At 44.9% G+C, this 20,560-nt stretch overlaps 1 protein-coding gene across 1 annotated transcript; it reads left to right on the top strand.

Moving 5' to 3' along the window:
• Window positions 1–820: 820 nt before the first annotated feature.
• On the top strand, window positions 821–20,527 carry CFAP90 (cilia and flagella associated protein 90). The gene is made up of 3 exons (XM_005556579.4): window positions 821–1,040; window positions 15,617–15,733; window positions 19,147–20,527. The coding sequence occupies exons 1-3, from the start codon at window positions 894–896 to the stop codon at window positions 19,324–19,326; spliced, it is 444 nt and encodes a 147-aa protein (XP_005556636.3). The 5' UTR covers window positions 821–893; the 3' UTR covers window positions 19,327–20,527.
• The last annotated feature ends 33 nt before the right edge of the window (window positions 20,528–20,560 follow it).

The following is a 20,560-nucleotide window of genomic DNA, read 5'->3' as shown; positions in this document are numbered from 1 at the left end:
ACGCCTTGGTCATCATGTAACTTTTTTTTTTTTTTTTTTTAACTTTTCTTGACTATACACCCACTAATCACGAGTATATAGCTCAATACATTTTCAACAAACGGAACGCAGGTATTGACCCAGCATTCAGATCAAGGGCCAACATAACCACATTGGCAAAGGATTTGCAAGAACCCTGTCCACAGCAACTGAGTTTGCCAGAATCTGTAAATTCATGCAGCTTTACACCTGCACTGGCCAATACTGTAATTGCTAGCCACACGTGGCCACCGAGCGCTTGAAAGGCAGCTGGTGTCATTTGTTGAAATGATAACATTTTGGACATACCGAGTCAAATAAGAAATGGCACACATGGCTCTCATCATGTTTCTATTGGACAGCACTGCCTGGGGCCTCAGCAAGTCGTTTGGCTTCTTCATGTCTTTCATCTGTCTTCTCCAGCTGACTGTAAGCTCCCTGTAGACAAGGCATGCTCCGTTCAAGGCTCGATCTCCAGCTCCTGACACACCACACGCTAGGTGCTCAGTTACTAATGGTCACGCGAACGAATGATCAGTGGGTGAAGCAGGGACTCCTGCCTGGGAAAGGTGAGCAGGATGCAAATCGGAGGTCCGCGCGGCGTTTCCTAGCCAGGCTCCTCCCGAGGCGGAAGGAAGGAGAGACCCCGGATGTAGTCGAGGGGCCAGGAGGGAGGAGAGGAGGGTCGCCCCAACCTGGAGCGGGAATGCTCCAGGGCCGCTCCGGGTCGCCAGGCGGCGGTTTCCAGGCAACGGCTGAACACAGACGCGGGCTGGACGCCAGCGCGGAGCAACCTGAGGCCGGCAGACTCCGACTGGGCCCCTGGGCGGGCGGGACGGACCGCGGCCAAGGCGGGGGCGCTGGACGGGGTCGGCATGGAGGACGACGAGGAGGAGACCACCGCGTCCACGCTGCGGGGCAAGCCCAGGCCGCCGCCCGTCTCGGCGCAGTCCGCCTTCAGCTACATCCCGCCGCGGCGCCTAGACCCCAAAGAGCACAGCTACTACTACCGGCAGGCGCAGGTGAGGACCGCGGCGGGGCACGGAGGCGGGAAGGCTGGGCGACTGGGCAGGGGCGGGCGGGCGGCCGGCCGCGGAGGGGTAGGGGAGAGGGGATCACCCCAGCGGAAGGGTCTTGGGGCAGGGCTCTCCCTCGGGGAGAGGGCGTGGGGGTGGGGCTCACCTTAGGGACTGGGCCTGGGGGGCGGGACTAGACCTTAGGGAAGGAGGCCTGGGGGCGGGGCTCACCGTAGGGGAGGTGGCCTGGGGGCGGGACTCACCTTAGGGACTGGGGCCTGGGGGCGGGACTCACCTTAGGGGAGGAGGCTTGGGGGCGGGGGTGCGCCACCGGGACAGGAGCAGGAGCTCACAGCGAGGAGGATCCCTGGGAGGGGCTGCACCGCTAGGGATGGTGACAGAGCTCACAGTGTGGTGGAGCCCTAGAGGAGGAGCGCGCCTTCGGGCAGGGACCCTGGGGGCAGGGCTTCACTACCAGGGGTGGGTTCCGAGGGGCGGGGCTGGGTGGGAGCGTGCGGGGATGAAGGGGGCGCAGCAGGGTCAGCTGGGGGGACAGGGAGGGTGAGCTCCCGCCAAGGCGCCTGGACCCCAAAGAGTACAGCTAAGGCGACCACCAGTGTCAGCTGCACCCCCCAGGAACAAGGATGTGGGAGGAGCCGGGTGCGCGAATGGGTGTATCAGCTGCCACCAGGGGCCGGGGGTCGCGGGAATGCTCAGCTGGGACCCAGTGCTCTTCGGAGGAGGGAGCGGGAGCCACTAGGTGTCAGGATCCCTGAAAAGCACAGTGGCTCTGTCGGGACAGCAGTGCGCTTTTTCTGCCCAGGGTCTGGAGGGGGTCGCAGGAAGCAGGGACCGCCCAGCGGGCTGGTCGCGGCTCCTTCTGGGGCCTGTCAGCGGCAGGCCCAGCGTAACAAGGAAACATGGCCTTGCCACCGGGACTAGGCCTGGATGGTCCAGGGAGCGGGAAACTCTCTGCCCTCCTGCAAACAGAAGACCAGAAGGAATAGCTGGCGAACCGCCTGCAGGGAGGGCTGGACTGAGAGTGGTCCTTCTGTTCTTCCGTCCTGGCCACACTGGCCCGTGCACTTCCTGGGATGGACTCTGAGGGTCTGCGAAGGCCACTGGGCACCCTGCATCTCCCACCAGCGGCCAAAGGCAGGAAAAGGAGCAGATTCGAAGTCAGTTGAGGGTCATCTACTCCTCTCTTCTCACCATTGTTCCTAAATGTCCCCAGTTTGTCTTGCTCAGGATGCAGAGGCAGGGGAGTCATTGAGCATTCATTGAGGACCCTCAGCCTGCAGGCATAACTGGGACAGGCCTTTCTAATTCTGGCTGTCCTGATGGCTTGAGTGGCTAGAGAGGGATATAGATTAGCCAGGTGTCTAGGGAGAAGGAGATCGTTCCCTTATGGTATATAAGGTATTCCCAGAAAATGCATCCTTCCTCTCCCCCACTCCCACCCCCACAATTGGTTAGCACACACTGGCCTGCATGCCACCCATAAACTGTAAGCACTCATGGACAGCCTCAACAACAGAAGCAAGCGTGTTTCTAGTTTAGACAGCTACTGTGGGTTGAATTGTGTCCCCTTGAAATTTAGGTTTTGGAGTCTTAATCCCCAGTACCTTAGAATGTGAACTTATTTGGAGACAGAATTTTACAGAGATAATCAAATTAAAATGAGGTCATTAGGATGAGCCCTATTCCAGTATGACTGGTGTCCTTGAGAAATGGGAAATTTGGATACAATACAGACTGGCATGTATTAGTCCTTTCTCACACTGCTAATAAAGACAAACCCAAGACTGGGTAATTTATAAAGGAAAGAGGTTTAACTGACTCACAGTTCAGCATGGCTGGGGAGGACTCAGGAAACTTAGAATCATGGCAGAAGGGGATGCAAGTATGTCCTTCTTCACGTGGCAGAATCAAGAAGAATGAGTGCCCAGTGAAGAGGGAAGACCCTTATAAAACCATCAGGTCCTGTGAGAACTTACTCACTATCATGAGAACAGGATGGGAGAAACTGCCCCCATGATTCAGTTATCTCCAGATGGTCCCTCCCAGGACATGTGGGAATTATGGGAACTACAATTCAAGATGAGATTTGGGTGGGGACACAGCCAAACCATATCAGGAAGGATGATGTAAAGGGACACAGGGAGAAGACAGCCACCTACAAGCCTCAGGAAAAGGCCTGGAACAGGACATTCCTTCACAGCCAACTGCTTGATTGCATACTTCTGGTGCCAGTACTGTGAGACAATGAATTCTGTTGGTTAAGCCACCTCATCCGTGGTACTTAGTTTGTTCAACCCCAGCTGACAAATACAGCAGCCATAAACCTCAGCCTGCTCCCAGGAGGATCTTTGATATCTGATAGCTCCTCTCTGCTTGGCTTTGAGCAATATGCAAGGATGGGGGGAAAGGGACATTTGCAATCAGATCTGTCTCTGCAGCGCTGTTTGCCTGTTCTCCCAGGCTCGACTATCCACTGAATGTTAAGACAGGAGGGAAACACGAGGGAATGGTAACTTCCCAATCTCATTGCCATCAGGGCCTTCATTTTGTTTTCCTCCTGGGAGCAATATGTTTTGAAAGAACTGTTACCTATACATAATTTCACTTATTAACTGAATTTTACATTTTAAGTATGCAATACTCATGTGACTGCCAATCAACTATGATTAATGCATAGCAGTAATGCACTGCATGAGATAAACAGCCGAACAAGTAAGGAGTCTTATTGTGTTAACTTGTTCTATGCTGTTTTGTTGAAAGGAAATAAAATTCATCTGGCTGTTGGACAGAGTAAAAACATTGACAATAACGCCATTTGAGGGGCCCTGTAAATAAGATGGGGGCACCAGGAAAAAGAGCAGAACCCCATCCCCTGTGGGCCAGCTACTGCCTAGGGAAAAGTAGTGAAATTGAGCCTGGCAGGCACAGTTCATTCTTACATTTACCAGTCTAATAAATGGCGCTACCTTCCTGGGGCCAAACTAACCAAAGGGCAGAGAGGTGCCTGAAGTGTGAAGTGACTGGGACTCCATCCCTTGGAAGGAGGTCCGCTGGGAGTGGGCCAGAAATCTGTCCCTTTAATGCAGGGGTCAGTAAACCGAGGCTCCTTGGCCGAGTCTGGCCAGCTGCCTATTTTAATAAATAAAGTTTTCCTAGAACACAGTCTCACACCTATGTGTTTGCATGTCTATGGTTACCCCAGAGAGTTGTGTAGATTTGGTAGAGACCATGTGACCTGCAAAGCCTAAAACAGTTGCTACCTGGCCCTTTACAGAAAAAGTTTCCCACCCCCTGCTCTAATGTATCACTACCTTCTGGAAGGTAGGTATGGAACGTAGAACAAATTGATGCAAAGTGGATTTTTGAAAAAACAATTTTTTTCCATACAGTTTGAATAACTGAAGTCACAAACAAATTCAAGTCCTGAGGCCTTTAGTACCATGCAAAAGAAAATGATGCAACATAAATGTTAACATCTAAATTGAAACAGCCTTGAAAGCAACAAGAATAACAAAAGCATTTTGAAGCCCATTTGACAAATAGCTACCAATGGTAATAATCCACTCCTCAGGATGATATGAACTGGGGTTTAATCACCTGCATGACCAAAGAAACTGATTCTCTGACCTGGAGACTATTTGGAATAAAGAGGGTAAATTCTGTATCACAGGTTTTCTAGAGAACTCAGTTACACCTAAATTTGCTGTAAATAATTTCAGGCTCTACTTTGGGAGGCCGAGGAGGGCGGATCACTTGAGATTAGGAGTTCAATCAAGAGCAGCCCAGCCAGCGTGGTGAAACCCCATCTTTACTTAAAATACAAAAATTAGCCAGGTGTGGTGGCCCATGCCTCTAGTCCCAGCTACTCGGGAGGCTAAGGCAGGAGAATCACTTGAGCCCAGGAGGTCAAGATTGCAGGGAACTGAGACTGCACCACTGCACTCCGCTCTGGGTAACAGAGTGAGACTCTGTCTCCAAAAGATGATGATAATAGTAAGAAGAAGAATTTCAGGCCCTAATCAAGCTGAGCAGTAAAAGCAGTATGGAATTAGTTCTTAAGCCAATGCTATTGTCTGAATATTTGTGTTCCCCCCAAATACATACGTTGAAATCACAACCCCCAACATGACAGTATTAGGAGGCGGGCCTTTGCGAAGTGATGAGGACATGAAGGTGGAGCCCTCACGAATGGTATTATCACCCTTGTTAAAGAGACTCCAGAGAGCTCCCTCACCGCTCCCAGCATGTGAGGACACAATGAGAATGTGCCATGTAGCAACCAGAAAATGCTCCCTCACCAGACACCAAATCTGCCAGCGCCTTGATCTTGGACTGCCCAACCTCGAGAACCTCGAGAAATAAAAGTATGTTGTTTATAAATCACCCAGTATATAGGTATTTTATTATAGCAGCCTGATGGGACTATCCTGTTTAGTTTATTTCTGTGTGACGCACAGTAGTGTGTATACCAATTAGTTGGTAGCACAGGCTGAGTAATCCTGGGTAAGAATATTGGCTCCGTGTTGACCAGCCATGTGGACCTACCGCATTAACACACACTGTTTCACTCTACCCACCTCTGAGGCAAATGTTGCCAACTTCATAGAGCTCTTATATGAATGACTTTAATTAATCAATGCAAAGCGGCACATGGTAAGCCCAATGTAAGTACAGCTATTATTATCGTTTGCTTTTGTTAGTGATATTAGAGCTGCTTTTCACTAAGTCCTAGGTCCCGGTGGCAAACCTCATATCCCTGACTCTCATTTGCTGTCAGAAATTAACACAGGTGAAGGCAAAATGTGAGTGTCAATCTGTGGCTTCTAATCCTCTGAAGCAGCTTACTTCAGGGAGCCCACAGAGTGGATGCACTGAAGGCTGCACACTTATTTAAAGCCTCAGTAATGCCTCTGAATTGTAAGACAAATTCGTCATCTAAAGCTGCCAGCAAAAATGTGATCGGCTCCTGTACTGCTCCCTAGGGAGTTCTAGTAGCGTAGGCTTTGCCCATAAAATATGGTTCCTGCGGCAGCAAAGCAGATTCCATTCAACAGTGTTTTTCAGTTCCTTTTTTCTCCTTCTGCCTTGTGCAGCATTTCTGCTGTGGAAATGAAAAAGCAGAATCAAAGGACAATGGTATTTTATGAAGGTTTGGATTAAATTCCTCAAAGTCCAAGAGCTGCATTTAAAGAAATTATAACTGGTTTCAGAATCCGCTTTCCCTCATGCTGAGGGGGCTTGTGGATAACTCTGTCTTGAGTGAGGCTTTGCTGTGAAGGCCCCACCTTAGGTTTGGTGGGATTAGCTGGCTTTTCTTCTCCGCGTATGTTGGGGACAGAAGCTGACTGTTTCTTCATGCGTCGAGGACTCTACCTCCCTGAGCACTGAATTTCCGTTTGCCAAGTGCGGCCAAGCACGTTACACAGATGCATGTTGATATGGCAATAAGTCCCCTCCCAAATCTCATCTCCAATTGTAACCCCCACATGTTGAGGCGGGGACCTGGTGGGAGGTGATTGGATCGTGGGAGCAGTTTCCCCCTTGCTGTTCTCGTGATAGTGAGTGAGTCCTCAGGAGATCTGATGGTTGTTGGAACTCCATAAATACCTGTTGCATGAACAAATGAGGAATGAATAATCGGAAAGCCAATTTTTAAAACAAAAGGATAAGTCACCGATTTTCAAAATTAGCTTCTTAGACTAAATAGGGGTTTTGGTTTGGATTGTCAGCTGCTTTGCTTATCCCCATCCTCGTTCTCCTCCTCTGGTATCGTCAATAGCAGTGGGTTATAGTTTCTTCTCTACTTCTCCAGTTGCATTTTCACTGTCCAGTGACCTGCCCCTGGAAAACTCAGGGCTTGGGGGAATTGGGCTGAATATCTTCCTCCAGGGCAGGTAGCTCCTTAAAAAGGGGTTGGTGGGGGCGCTGAGCCCAAGGTCCAGTTTCCCTTGCAAACCCATTAGTGAGAGAGGAATGAGTGAAAGGGGGGGCAGGCATGTTCTAGTGGAGATCTTTCACATGGTATGAAACACCGAGAGTAAGGAATCCATGTTCCAATGAATCAAAACTCCTGTGTGAGCATGTCCTCTGTGTCTTTTCATTGAGTGCATGCTTGTCGTGATACGCATCTAAATGTTTTTTATACAAGAACATATTCACACACAGATCACACAGATGTGGACACATATGTTTGCAGCTTGCCCTTTTCATTTAATAATATATCTTAGTTTTTCAAAATCACCCCCTTTTAAGGGGTACAAGCAAATGACACAAGAAAAGGACAACATTTTTCCCAATAACTTTGACCAAGAGGAACGTATAAGATTGAATTCGAGTTTCAGCCCTTTTGGATCGCTGTTTCTTCCTGAGTTGTGAATTGCTGGGCTGGGGGTGATGGGGTGAGTAGGGAGCTGGTATCAGTGGAAGAGGAAAAACAATTGACTCCACAATCACCACATTTCCAACTGGTGACAAGTTAAGCACATAGATGAATGTAGAACTCTCTGAATCAGAACACTCTTAGAATTTGACGCAGACACAAGATCAGAGGGAGGAGTTATCTTGACTTCAATCCAATGGTAGAATATCTAGATTATTTGAAAATTTATAAGAATTTCTAAAACTTGTGATATTAATGTACCAAGAGAGGACACAGAATCTTTTCCACAGGAAAAAACAAAAACCCAAAGAGAATAGTTGAGCATTGTCTTTTCATAAAAACCTAACATTGTGTCCTTCGCAAGCAACAGTCCTCTGAGATACAGAATTTTGAATGCTGTTAAAATTAATGAAAATGTCCTCATTAAGCTTCACACAATACCAAACCTCCAAGGAGATGCTCTGGATTTATAAGTAAATTGAGGCCCTTATGAATCAAAGGAAACTGTTTTGGATCACCTTGGGGGTTTTCAGTTTTAAAAGTAGGTCGTTTATCCTTGGACTAGCAAACTGATGGAAAGCCTCAAGATGAGGAGGTCATAGTGCTGTGGCTTCTGAGGACAGGAAGTAAGGTAGCCCAGTCATAGGTTGATTAGCATATTAAACAAGGTGGACTAGGATGTGCTATGGAAACACACCCTAAACCCAAAGAGTCTTAACCCCCAATGTGCTGGAGCTGGCGTGTATGACTCACAAAAGCCAACTGTTAGCATTTCTTCTAAGCTTTGCATTTCATTGGTAGCCTAAAATTGACCATGATCGAAGTATTTACACCACGGAAATCATCAAATACTACAAATCAGATTTTTTTTTTCTCCAGAAAGTGGGTTGTTAAACATAGGTGCACCAATGGGCTTAACATAATAACCATGACATCACAGAGGCTTTTTTTTTTTTTTTTTTTTTTTTTTCTCATTCACAGCCTGACATTTATGTTTCTCCCGGGAGGCTCTTAGTGCAATTGCTTGGAAATCCAGGTGCCTTCTTTTTAATGGTTTCACTATTACTAGAGCCTAGGAGTTTTTAGGACTTTAGAGTCATGTATTGGATGCTCGGAATTTATTAGCCTGTGAGTGGGGGGAGAGGGTTTGGAGGACTGCCTGGGAGTTTTTTACGGACCAGGACTAGAGGTAGAATTTATTGGAGTCACCCACATTCCTGGCCCCAGCCTAATTGTGAGGGAAACTGGGAAATGCATCTTCTGCTTGTTCCGGAAGTGGTAGTATGTTTGATGAGCACATAGCATTACCCCTGCCACAATTACATGGCAAAAGGTATTAATTTTTTTCTCCTGTTTTTTTTTTTTTCTTTCTTTCTTATAGAACTTATTGGTTTAACCTTATGGTGGAGAGTGAATTAATGCTTTAAATAGTCTGAAGAGGAGGAGAAAATAAAGGACCAGGGTCCCAGTTTGCTCAAAAACTTACCCCAGTTATTTGTATGAGAGTGTGTGCAACTTCTGGGAGTAAGTGTGCTTCTCAGGTTGGGAGGAGTCATGGGGCATGATGGCTACTTCCTGCCAAGTGCGTTTGCCTGGGCTGCCACAAAATGTGCCACAGACTTGGTGGCTTAAAACAACAGAAATTTCTTCTCTTTTAGTTTTGGAGGCTAGAAGCCTGAAATCAGGGTGTTACCAGGACTTTTTTTTCTAATTTCCAACTTCTAATTTGTGAAGGATATTCAGGTTTGTTACATACGTAAACACATGCCCTGATGGATTGTACAGATCATACCATCATCCAGGTAATAAGCCCAGCCTCCATTAACTATTCTTCCTGATCTTCTCCCTCCTCCCGCCTCCCATCCTCTGACAGGCCCCAGTGTATATTGCCCACCCCCCATGTGTCCCTGTGTTTTTATCATTTAGCCCTCATTTATAAGTGAGAACATGCGGGATTTGGTTTTCTGTTCCTGTGTTAGTTTGCTAAGGATAATGGCCTCCAGCTCCATCCATGTCCCTGCAAAGGACATGACCTCATTCCTTTTCATGGCGGCGTAGTATTCTATGGTGTATATGTACCACATTTTACTTATCCAGTCTATCATTGATGGGCATTTAGGTTGACTCCATATCTTTGCTATTGTGAGTAGTGCTGCATTGAACATACATGTGCATGTGTCTTTATAATAGAATGATTCCTATTCCTTTGGGTATATACTCAGTAATGGGATTGCTGGATTGAATGGTATTTCTGCCTCTAGGTCTTTGAGGAGTCACCACCCTGTCTTTCACAGTGGTTGAATTCATTTACACTCCCACTAACAGTGTATGAGCGTTCCTTTTTCTTCACAACCTCACCAACATCTGTTGTTTTTTGACTTTTCAATATTCATTCTGACTGGTGTGAGATAGTATGTCATTGTGGTTTTGATTTGCATTTCCCTAATGATCAGAGATGTTGAGCTTTTTTTCATGTGTTTCTTAGCCACTTGTATGTCTTTTGAGAAGTGTCTGTTCATGTCCTTTGCCCAATTTTTAATGGGGTATTCTTTGTTGCTTGTAAATTTAAGTTTCTTGTAGATGCTGGATATTAGACCTTTGTCAGATGCACTGCTTGCAAAAATTTTCTCACCTTCTGTAGGTTGTCTCTTTATTCTGCTCATAGTTTCTTTTGCTGTACAGAGCTCTGAAGTTTAATTAGATACTATATGTCAATTTTTGCTTTGTTGCAATTCAGCAGGATTGGTTCTTTCTAGGGGCTGCAAGGGAAGGCTCTGTTCCAGGCCCCTCTCCTTGGCTGGTTGATGGCCATCTTCTCCCAATGTCTCTTCACATCATCTTCCCTCGGTGCATGTCCATGTCCAAATTTCTCCTTTCAATAAGGACACCAGTCATATTAACTTGGGGGTCTACCCTACTCCAGTATGACCTCATCTTAATTAATTATATCCTCAATTACCTTATTCCAAATAAGGTCACATTCAGAGTTCCTGGGGGATAGGACTTCAACATGTGAATGCTTGGAGGACATAAGTCAACTGATCACATCCAGTGAGGTTGTTCGGCAGTGGTTCTAACCACAGCAGTGTGGTGCAGTCTCCCGTCTCGCCTTAGTCACCTGCACTTCCTCCCCCTGGCCCAAGCAATTGCCCATCATTCATTCTTTTCTGCTACTCTACTTTGTGCAAACCTCTCTTGTTCCATTTGTATTTTTCTGTGGTTCATAACTAATGGGTTGATTTCTCTTCTTAGTCTGTGGTCTCTTTAAGGTAGGGACTCCCCATTTCTGTCCTGGAGCCTGGCATAGTGTCTCACACAATGGTAGGCCTAATATGCTGTGGAGGTTGAAAACTGGAGGCCTCCACTCTACCCACATCATCTGCCCAGGTCTGTGGACCACAGCAATTTCTCAGGATCAGGGGTGGAGGTTATTGTGAGGTAAACTGAGGGTAGGTGATCAGGTACCATGACCAGGCTAAGGTTATGCTACGTTTTAACAATATTCAAAACACGAAGGGAGAGATCACAAGGTAAAAAATGGATATTTTCTGTTTTGCTTTTTTTTTTTTTTTTTTTAAAAAAAGGAACATCATCTGTGAAATAGAGACAATTCCTTGAGGAATTTTAATGGCAAAATTTCAGTAATTTCAGAAGCTCTGTCTTGTGATTAGCATCTAAATCCCAATTGGTTTTTATTCATATCATTTTGCTTCAAGCCATATGGGAATAAAAGAAAAAAAAAGAAAGATTAATAATTAAAATCCAGGGAAACGACAGATTTTCAGTTTGATTAGTTATTGAAAATGGATAGTCACATTTCAAAGTGAGGCTGCCTGTCTACTGATAATTTTTTTTTTTGGTCCTTATTTTTCAATGATAGAAAAATTCACTTGTACTCTGGAAAGTTCTGAATATGCAAAATCTGCACAAAAATAAGCTTCCTAAGATTCTGATCACTCCATACCCACAAGCAGTGAGATTCCTAGTAAAGACTAAGATGTAGAAGATCGTTGGCAACTAATCCAGGGATTGTGAGGCAGGCATGGCTGCTCATAGTGATTGCTTTTATAGTGTTTTAGGAGACCTGATTAGAATGAGAAGAAATAGGTATTTTCTCTGTAAAGTTTCATATTACACTGGGCTTCTTCAATATAGGGAACAAAATGAATGAACATATCCTTTCTCATTCTGATAATAGTAATTGCATTCTCATTCTATTCTGAAGTCCTTTCTTCTTCAGAGTTTTTCTCCCAGGATAATCCAGGCACCCCAGTGGGCGCTCACTCAGTTCAGGAGGGTTGGACCTGATTAAAATCACTGTGCAGAAGAAAATACAAGACCAGGCAGTTCCTGGAGGATCTATTTTCCCTGCTGTTCGTGCCACCCACTCTGGAGGGCTGTCTCTCAGATCTGGGTGATATGGTTTGGCTGTGTCACCATCCAGATCTCATCTGGAATTGTAACTCCCACAATTCCCATGTGTTATGGGAGGAACCCAGTAGGAGGTGATTGAATTATGGGGGTGGATCTTTCCTGCACTGTTCTTGTGATAGTGAATGAGTCTCATGAGATCTGATGGTTTTAAAAAGGGGAGTTTCCCTGCACAAGCTCTCTCTCTGGCTGCCGCCATGTAAGAAGTGCCTTTCACCTGCTGCCATGATTGTGAGGCCTCCCTAGACACATGGAACTGTAAGCCCATTAAACCTCTTTCTTTTGTAAATTGCCCAGTCTTGGGTATGTCTTTATCAGCAGTATGAGAACAGACTAATACACTGGGTGGAGGGGGCTGCCCACACGCAGGGAGCATTATAGGGTTTGAAGGGCCATCAGTCACTCCACTTTGCCTCAAGGTTCTCAGGGTGCAGGAGGAGAGAGGGCCTCCTGGCCATGAGTGTAGCTTTCTTCCAGGGATTCAGTTCTAGAGACTAGGTCTTCATTTTGTACACTGCAGCTGTTCTCCCCAAAACCCATGGAACAGGGTCAGCCAGGTCAGGAGGGATTCCAGAGGCAACAGAACACCTAGATGATGAACAAGAGCCTGGCTAATATTGAATCCCTTAAAATATTGGGTGTATGTGTGGTGGCATGGGGGTGACGGAGATCAAGCTATTAGCCAGCCAGTGGCTCTGAATCTCAAAGGAAAGGTCTGGATGGCAATGTATTTACTCTGGAGAATTTATCCTCCCTCATCCTTGCAGAGTGTGTGTGGTGTACTTGGGCTTCATGTGTGTTACTAGGTGGCCCATCCCAAAAAGGTTTGCTTAGCCTTGCAGGCCAGCAGCAGATTGGCTTCTGCACCAACAGCTGCCTATGTTATGAATGTTAAAGATACTGAGATTTCTGTATCATGTCTTAAAATGGTTTTTTAAAGTTTTCATTTTATTTGATAAGCAAATGTCTAATTTGTAGGTAGTCAAAGTGATTGATATTTTTGACATTTTACCTATTGTTTTCATGTGTACGAGTTTTCGAATGGGTTTTCTTTTTCATTTGTCTTATCATCCAGAATTTACTTTTGGCTATAGTGTGATGTGAAGGCCCAAATAACTAGCCAATTGTCACAATACTAAATGTTGAATGGCTTATCAATTCTCCATTGATTCAGGCTTTTACAAAATCCTGTGGGTACGTAGCTATACGGTAGGTTGCCATCAGGAGACATGAGGGCCAGGGTGGTTTGACGTGAACACATCCAGAAGTTGAGTGAGAGTGAAGACAATGATAAGAGATGCTTGTGTCTGGTAACTCATAAAATGACCAGCAGAGGCACAGAGGCAGAAGCCACAGCTCCTGGTTGGAGGTTGTTTTCCTCCTTCAAGCTGACTAGAGTAATTCTGAACTAAGACATACCAGGTTCCCTGCAGTGGCTGGCCAGGCACCTTACACATGTTGCTGTTGGAATTCTTGCGAATCTTAAAGTAATAATTCTTAAAGACCATGTTGTTTCCTTACTAGATGGCTCGTTGAGTAAGGACAGTAGCCACATCTGAGTTATCTTCTAAATTCCCCTCAGCAGGAGCACAGCATATTGCACATGACAGATGATCTGTGAATGATTTGCTAAGGATTGGCCAAAGCTACGTTATGATCTAGTTATTCCCATTACAGGCCAGAGTGCCGAGTTCCTGCAGTCACTGTGAGTGGGCATTACGTGTTTTCCAACATACTATATAGAAGTCTTGCATCCTTTTCACTGCCTACTTCTACCTCTGTATCCTCCTGTTGGAGGGAATCATTCTAGCATCACTAACTGGGAAAAAAACAAAACAAAACAAAACCAACCAAGCATAAGCTAGAGACCTAATACTCCCAAATCCCACGGAGACATGTCTGAGTTTGCTGCTGGAAAATTTAAGGCAGCTGGAATAACGAATGGCATGACAAGGTGAAGATTAAAGACCAGCTAATACACGCATTCTTTTTTTTTTTTTTTTTTTTTTACTAGATACCGAACAAGGAAGATTTTCTTTTGTATTCAGAAAAAGTTGGGATGATAAAATGGAGACAATACAGATGATAGCTCTGTTAATGGGTCATTTTCTAATACATCAGAGTTGTGTGTGTATGTAAATTACATACATATGATATATACGTGTATATTATATATAATATATGTATTCATATATTTATGGATTACCAAGTGTCACACTTATCACATATGATTAAAGAAAAAATACTTTTATCTTTCAAGAGAGGGGTTTGCACATAGACAGCCTGACTCTTGGCTAGTGTTAGAGTTCAGGAACCAACACACCAAAATATGGCGCTCTGACACTCTGGCCTCAAGAAAAGAAGGCTCACAGTCTCTCTGACCACCCCCACCCCCGGCCCTGGCTCCTGTCTCTCAACTGTTTGTCTCTCCCAGAGCACTTGATGAAGCTGATCTCTAAAGTTCGCTTATTTGCCTAAAGTCTGGACTCACCAAAGAAGAAAACAGTGACCCCTGGTAGCTTCCCTGCGTTTTCATCAACTGCACTCACATCCTGGGAAGACAGGTTGAAGTCTGCTAAGACACCTGGACAGACTTTCGTCACAGACCATCATCTGCTCTGCGGGCCCAACAGACTTTCTCCCAGACCATTGTATCCCCCTAAAAATAACTTACTGCCTCCCTCAAATCATCCACATTTCCCCATCTTCCTTTCTCGTATGAAGAAGGCTGTGCAAGCACCTGTAGCCCATGGTGTGGTGGGATAATCACCCTGAGATGTCCCCCATGCACATTAATGAAAATGTGTCTACCCTTTCTTCTTTTAATCTCCCTTCTGTCAGCTGATTTTCAGGCAACCTTCAGAAGGCAAGGAAGACGTCTGCCCTTGGCTCCTGCACTAGTGACTTAAAAGATGACTTCTGTTAAGTTTCATTATCTTAGTATGTAGGTATTGTTTGTTTTTCAAAGAAGCTGAAGCTTATAGAAAATTTGAGGAGACAAGACAAGTAGAAATGAAGGAAAAGTACACACATGTGTAACCTTAGAGATGTGGGTTTGCTATGGTCTGAATGTTTGTGATTCATATGTTGAAGCCTCACCCGCAATGTGGTGGTATTGGGAGGCGGGGCCTTTGGGAGGGGGTTAGGCCTGAGGGCAGAGTTCCCATAAATGGAATTAGTGCCCCTATAAAAGAAGCTTGAGGGGGCTTGTTTGCCTTTCCAGCATGTGAGGCTACAGGGAGAAGACACCATCTGTGAATCATAAATAGGGCCCTCACCTGATGCCCAGTCTCACGGGGCCTTGAACTTGGACCTCGCAGCCTCCAGGACTGTGAGAAATACACTGCTGTTGCTTAGAAGTCACCCAGTCTGTATGTTATTTTGTCATAGCAGCCTGAATGGACTAAGACAAATTTTTATTTTAAAGTTTGAGCTCTAGCAATGGAGTCAGACAGCAAGAGAGCTTGAGGAACCACCTCTCTCAACAAGGGAGGAGAAAGTTGAGAAGTGCCATGAAAATGTCCCTCCTTCATCCTGGGCCTCTTAACAACCTTCTCTTGCTGGTGAGGGCTGGGCTTCTCCCTGCTCCACATCACAGCCGGTTCTGCCTGGTGAGGTGACCTTTCCTATCACATACTCACTACATGCACCTCCAGCCTCCCTTGGGAAAGAACTGGCATCCGTGCTCCATCGGGCCTCAATGACCCAGCCTTCAAATTAACCCACGGCTTTCTTTCTCTTTTTTTCCTAGACAGGAATTATTTCCCTCTATGACTGTGTTTTTAAGAGGCGACTAGATTATGATCAGAAGTTGCACCGAGATGACAGAGAACATGCAAAAAGCCTGGGACTTCATGTTAATGAAGAGGTAATATTAAGACAGAATGTTAACAAGTCGTCAGCAGATTAACAAAACTTTATACAGGCATATCCAGTTTTATTACACTTCACTTTATTGGACTTCATAGAGACTGTATTTTTTACACGTTGAAAGTTTGTGGCAACCTTATGTCAAGTAAGTCTATTGGTCCCATTTTTCCAATAGCGTGTACCCACTTCCTATCTCTGTGTGAGCATTTTTTAACAATGAAGTATTTACAAATTAAGATCTGTACATTTTTCAGACATAATGCTATTGCACACTTAATATACTATAGTATAGTGTAAACGTAACTTGTATATGCACTGGAAAACCAAAACATCTGTATGACTCACTTAATAGTGATATTTATTGCCATGGTTTGGAACCAAACCTGCAGTATCTCTGAGGTATGCTTGTACGTGTATGTGTGTGTGCACGCACGTGTGTGTGTGGTGGGGAGTGTATGTACAGTCATGCATTGCTTAACAACAGGGATTCATTCTGAGAAATTCATTGCTGGGCGATTTTGTCATTGAGTGAACATCAGAGTATACTTAAACCTAGATAGCATAGCCTACTCCACACCTAGGCCATATGGTACAGCTTATTTCTCCCAGGCTACCAATCTGTACAGCGTGTTACAGTATAAAATATTGTAAACGATTATAACACAATGGTAAGTGTTTTTGTATCTAAACATAAAAAGGTACCGTAAAAATATGGTATAAAAATAAAAAATGATACACTCGTGTGGGCACTTACCATGAATGAAGCTTGCAGGACTGGAAGCTGCCCTGGGTGAGTCAGTGAGTGAGTGGTGAGTGAATGTGAAGGCCTAGGACATGACTGTGCACCACCGTAGACTTTATAAGCACTGTGCAGTTTGGCTACGCTACATTTATTTTAAATTTTTTTCTTCAATAATACATTAACCTTAGCTTAATGTTACTTTTTAACCTTATAAACTTTTTAATTTTAAAAACTTGGACTCTTTTATAAAGTAACACTTAGCTTAAAACACAAACACATCGTACAGCTGTACAAAAATATTTTCTCTCCTTAGATCTTTATAAGGTATCTATTTTTAATTTTTTTAAGCTTTTAAAGTTTCTGGTTAAAAACTAAGACACAAACACACACCTTAACCTAGGCCTACACAGGGTCAGGATCGTCAGTATCACTGCCTTCCACCTCCACATCTCGTCCCACCGGAAGGTCTTCAAAGGCAATGACACGCAACACACATGGAGCTGTCATCTCCTAGGCTAACAGTGTCTCCTCTGGAATACCTCCTAAAGAACCTGCTGGAGGTTGTTTTACAGTTAACTTTTAAAAATAAGTAGAAAGAGTACACTCCTAAAATAGCGATAAAAAGTATAATAAATACAGAAACCAGTAACATAGTCATTTATTATGATTGTCAAGTACTGTGAGCTGTACATAATTGTATGTGTTATATTTTATATGACTGGCAGCCCAGTAGGTTTATTTTCACCAGCATCACCCAAACGCATGAGGAATGTGATGTATTACGACATGACAACAGTTATGACATCATTAGGTGATAGGAATTTTTTAGTTGTATTAGATTTTGCCATTTTCATGGCAAAAACAGCAATTACTTTTGCACCAACTTAATATTATAAGCTTATGGGACTATCATCATATATGCGATCTATCATTGAGTAAAATGTCATATGGCACATGACTGTATGTGTATATGTGTATGCATGTATATAGGCATACATGTATGTACATGTGTGTATGTATATATGTGTGTATATGTATATACAGATATGTATATTTGTATATATTGTACATATGTTTATGTGTGTGCATATGTGTACCTGTGTGTATATATGTGTGCATGTGTGTGTATATGCATGTGTATGTGTGTGTGTATATATATGTGTGTATATGTATGTACATGTGTGTGTCTGCTTGTGAATGTGTGTAAATGTGTGTATAGATGCATGCATACATGCATATGTATGTGGATGTGTATATATTATGTGTGTATATGTGTGAATATATGTATATATATCATGCATATATGTGTATATTGTATGCTTGTACGTGTGTGCATAGGTATGTACATGCATGTGTGTGTATATGTGCACATACACATATATATTTAATATTGTCCTCAATTGCTTCATGTAATTTTCTTGATGCAGCTCTCCTCTATCTCTTTGTGCCAAGAAGCTAAGGCTAAGATACTCTTATAGTTCCCTGTATTCAGTCATGTCATTGTGTATTTTTCTTGATATTGTTGTTTGGTTCTTTAGAATTTAAAAATTTAAGGACAGCAAAGCTAAGACGTTCCCTTCAACAGATAAAACAAGTCTCTGCTTCACCGCTGAGTCCGGACTTTCATAATTTTTCCAGAAAAGTTGGTCTTGCAGAGCTGAAATTGTGCACACGAGAACATTTCCTCCAAGTTTAGTTACAAAGCCACCATAAGCAGCACATGTGGTGCCTTCTAAGTTGATGCAAAGTTAGTGTTTTCCGCAGGAGAAAACTGTGGCACATAGTTTTTCAGAAAAAAGCTCCATCCTCTCAGAGCTGCCATTCCCGAGGGAAGAGAGAAAAAGTAAAGGCAAAGTAATCATGGGCTGGGTGTGGTGGCTCACGTCTGTAATCCAAGCACTTTGGGAGGCCAAGGTGGGCGGATCACCTGAGGTCAGGAGCTCGAGACTAGCCTGGCCAACATGGGGAAACCCTGTCTCTAGTGAAAATATAAAAATTAGCCGGGCATGGTGGTGCATGCTTGTAATCCCAGCTACTTGGGGGGCTGAGGCAGGAGAATCGCTTGAACCCGGGAGGCAGAGGTTGCAGTGAGCCGAGATCGCACCATTGCACTCCAGCCTGGGCGACAAGAGCAAGACTCCATCTCAAAACAAAACAAAACAAAACAAAAAGATAAAGAAAGAAAGAGAAGAAAAAAAGAAATGACGAGCAAATTCTAGGTGGTGATGAGTGGTATGTGGGAAGAGGAAGCCATGTGAGGATGTGAGAGGGGGAAAGTGAGAGGGATGAGCAGGGAGCTGGGGAGGGGCGGGGCCAGGGAGGACCTGGACATCTGAGCCAGGATCTGGGTGGTGGGAAGGGACCAGCAGCAGCAGGGTCGGGTAAATGACCAGGAAGAGCACAGAAACAGACAGGTAGAGCAAATGGTCCGGCACAGTTTCCCAACATGTCCATTGAATACACCAGCCAGCTTTCTAGCAAATTCAGCGGTTCCCCACCATAGGCTACTTCCCTGTGAAGCCGCTGGCTTCAGCGTGGAGGTCCCCTCTTGGTCTACCGTGGTGGGACCCGGGCAGGTAAAGCTCCCAGGACCAGGCTGATGGATGTACGGGTGAGCTGTGCTGGCGAATGCAGTGATGCTGATGATGTGCTTTGATAACTTTCACCAGGAACAGGAGAGGCCAGTTGGAGTGTTGACGTCTTCTGTCTATGGGAAGCGCATCCGTCAGCCCATTGAACCCCTAAACCGGGACTTCGGCCGCGTTAACCACGTGCAGGCTGACTTCTACAGGAAGAACGACATTCCCAGCCTCAAGGCACCCGGCTTTGGGCACATGGCTCCAGCCTGAAGCATCCCTGTGGTCCACAGGGCATGTCGCGATGCCCTGTGGGCTGGCAAGGTTGCACAGCAAGAAGGTGGCGTCTGGAGCCTTCTTTCCCCTTCCCATGACACCTAGGAGCTTGGCTCTGCCTGTGTTGCATCTCTACAGTGGGACCCATGAAGGTTAGCAGCTTCCCTCAGGTTGCTGTCGTTAGGAGCGTGACCAAAAACACCTTCAGTACATGTGAAGAGTCTCTGGTGTGATGATTTTCAGCTGGAATTATTTTTGATCAAATGATACCGGAGACTGATTCACTGTGAGCACCTGAATAAAATGAAAACTTTGTTCCCCCTTGGTAATGGTTGGGTTGGTTTTTGTCACCGGCTCTCTACATTTGTTAGGATTCTTTGGGGAGGCAGTCACAGGAGTGAGGTGCAGTTACTTTTCCGAAGAGTTATGGGAACACAAGCAACCCTGGTAACACAAGCAACCCTGCCATGTTCCCTTCTCCAAGAGGAGATACAATGACAATTGTCTTTTGGCACAACTGAACTCTAGAGACTCCATTTTTGTTTTTCCAGAGGTCTGAGCCACAAGTAACAGAATTTAGTGCAGCTGGGACCAGGAGCCCTAGTAAGGATGGGTGGTCCTGGTGGCCAGCAGTGCTCACTGTTACCGCCCAGGGAGAGAGGGCCAGTCCTGGGAAGAGACTAGATTTCGGTGTCAACAAACTTGGGTAAAATTCTGGCTGCTGCATTTTCTACATTTGTGTTCTAGGGCAAGTCATATCATCTATATGAGCAGACATTTCCTCATCTTTAAAGTGGAGTTTCCAAACCTAGAAGAGTTCATGTGGGAGGCAATGAGCTGCCAGAGTGCAGGTACAGGCACCCAGTGCGTGCCCCACCCAGTGCCCCGTCTTCACAGCAATGACTTGACTTTAAACAGTCTTCTTTTTGGAAGCAGTCGCTTTTAACCTAAGTTGGAAATATTTACTCTGGGGATAATTTGAAACTCACCCAAGTGTTAAGGTATCAGCTATGTTTTAAATGAATGGACCCCTTGGAAGAAATCATCTCTCATCTACCATGATTAAATTCCCACAGTTTAGCAGTGAACAGGCAGGTGGCCTAATTAATTTCAATGCTGATTGCTCCATCACTGGTTTTATTGTTTTGAATATGCAAAGAGGATTCTCTAAAAATAAATGACACTGAATTGCCGGCAATTTCAAGGTTGAGTGACTCCTAAATATTTCTTT

The sequence above is a fragment of the Macaca fascicularis genome, chromosome 6 (assembly GCF_037993035.2).
Source record: "Macaca fascicularis isolate 582-1 chromosome 6, T2T-MFA8v1.1".
In the NCBI taxonomy this organism is placed as follows: Eukaryota; Metazoa; Chordata; class Mammalia; order Primates; family Cercopithecidae; genus Macaca; species Macaca fascicularis.
Note: the sequence above shows the minus strand (reverse complement) of the source record. Positions and strands in the feature narration are given on the sequence as shown.

Excerpts from the sequence above, each read along its gene's own strand:
- CFAP90 (XM_005556579.4), top strand. The coding sequence starts at position 894 with ATGGAGGACGACGAGGAGGAGACCACCGCGTCCACGCTGCGGGGCAAG. Across the intron at positions 1,041-15,616 it reads ACTACTACCGGCAGGCGCAG|ACAGGAATTATTTCCCTCTA; the intron begins GTGAGGACCGCG and ends TTTTTTTCCTAG. Across the intron at positions 15,734-19,146 it reads GACTTCATGTTAATGAAGAG|GAACAGGAGAGGCCAGTTGG; the intron begins GTAATATTAAGA and ends AACTTTCACCAG.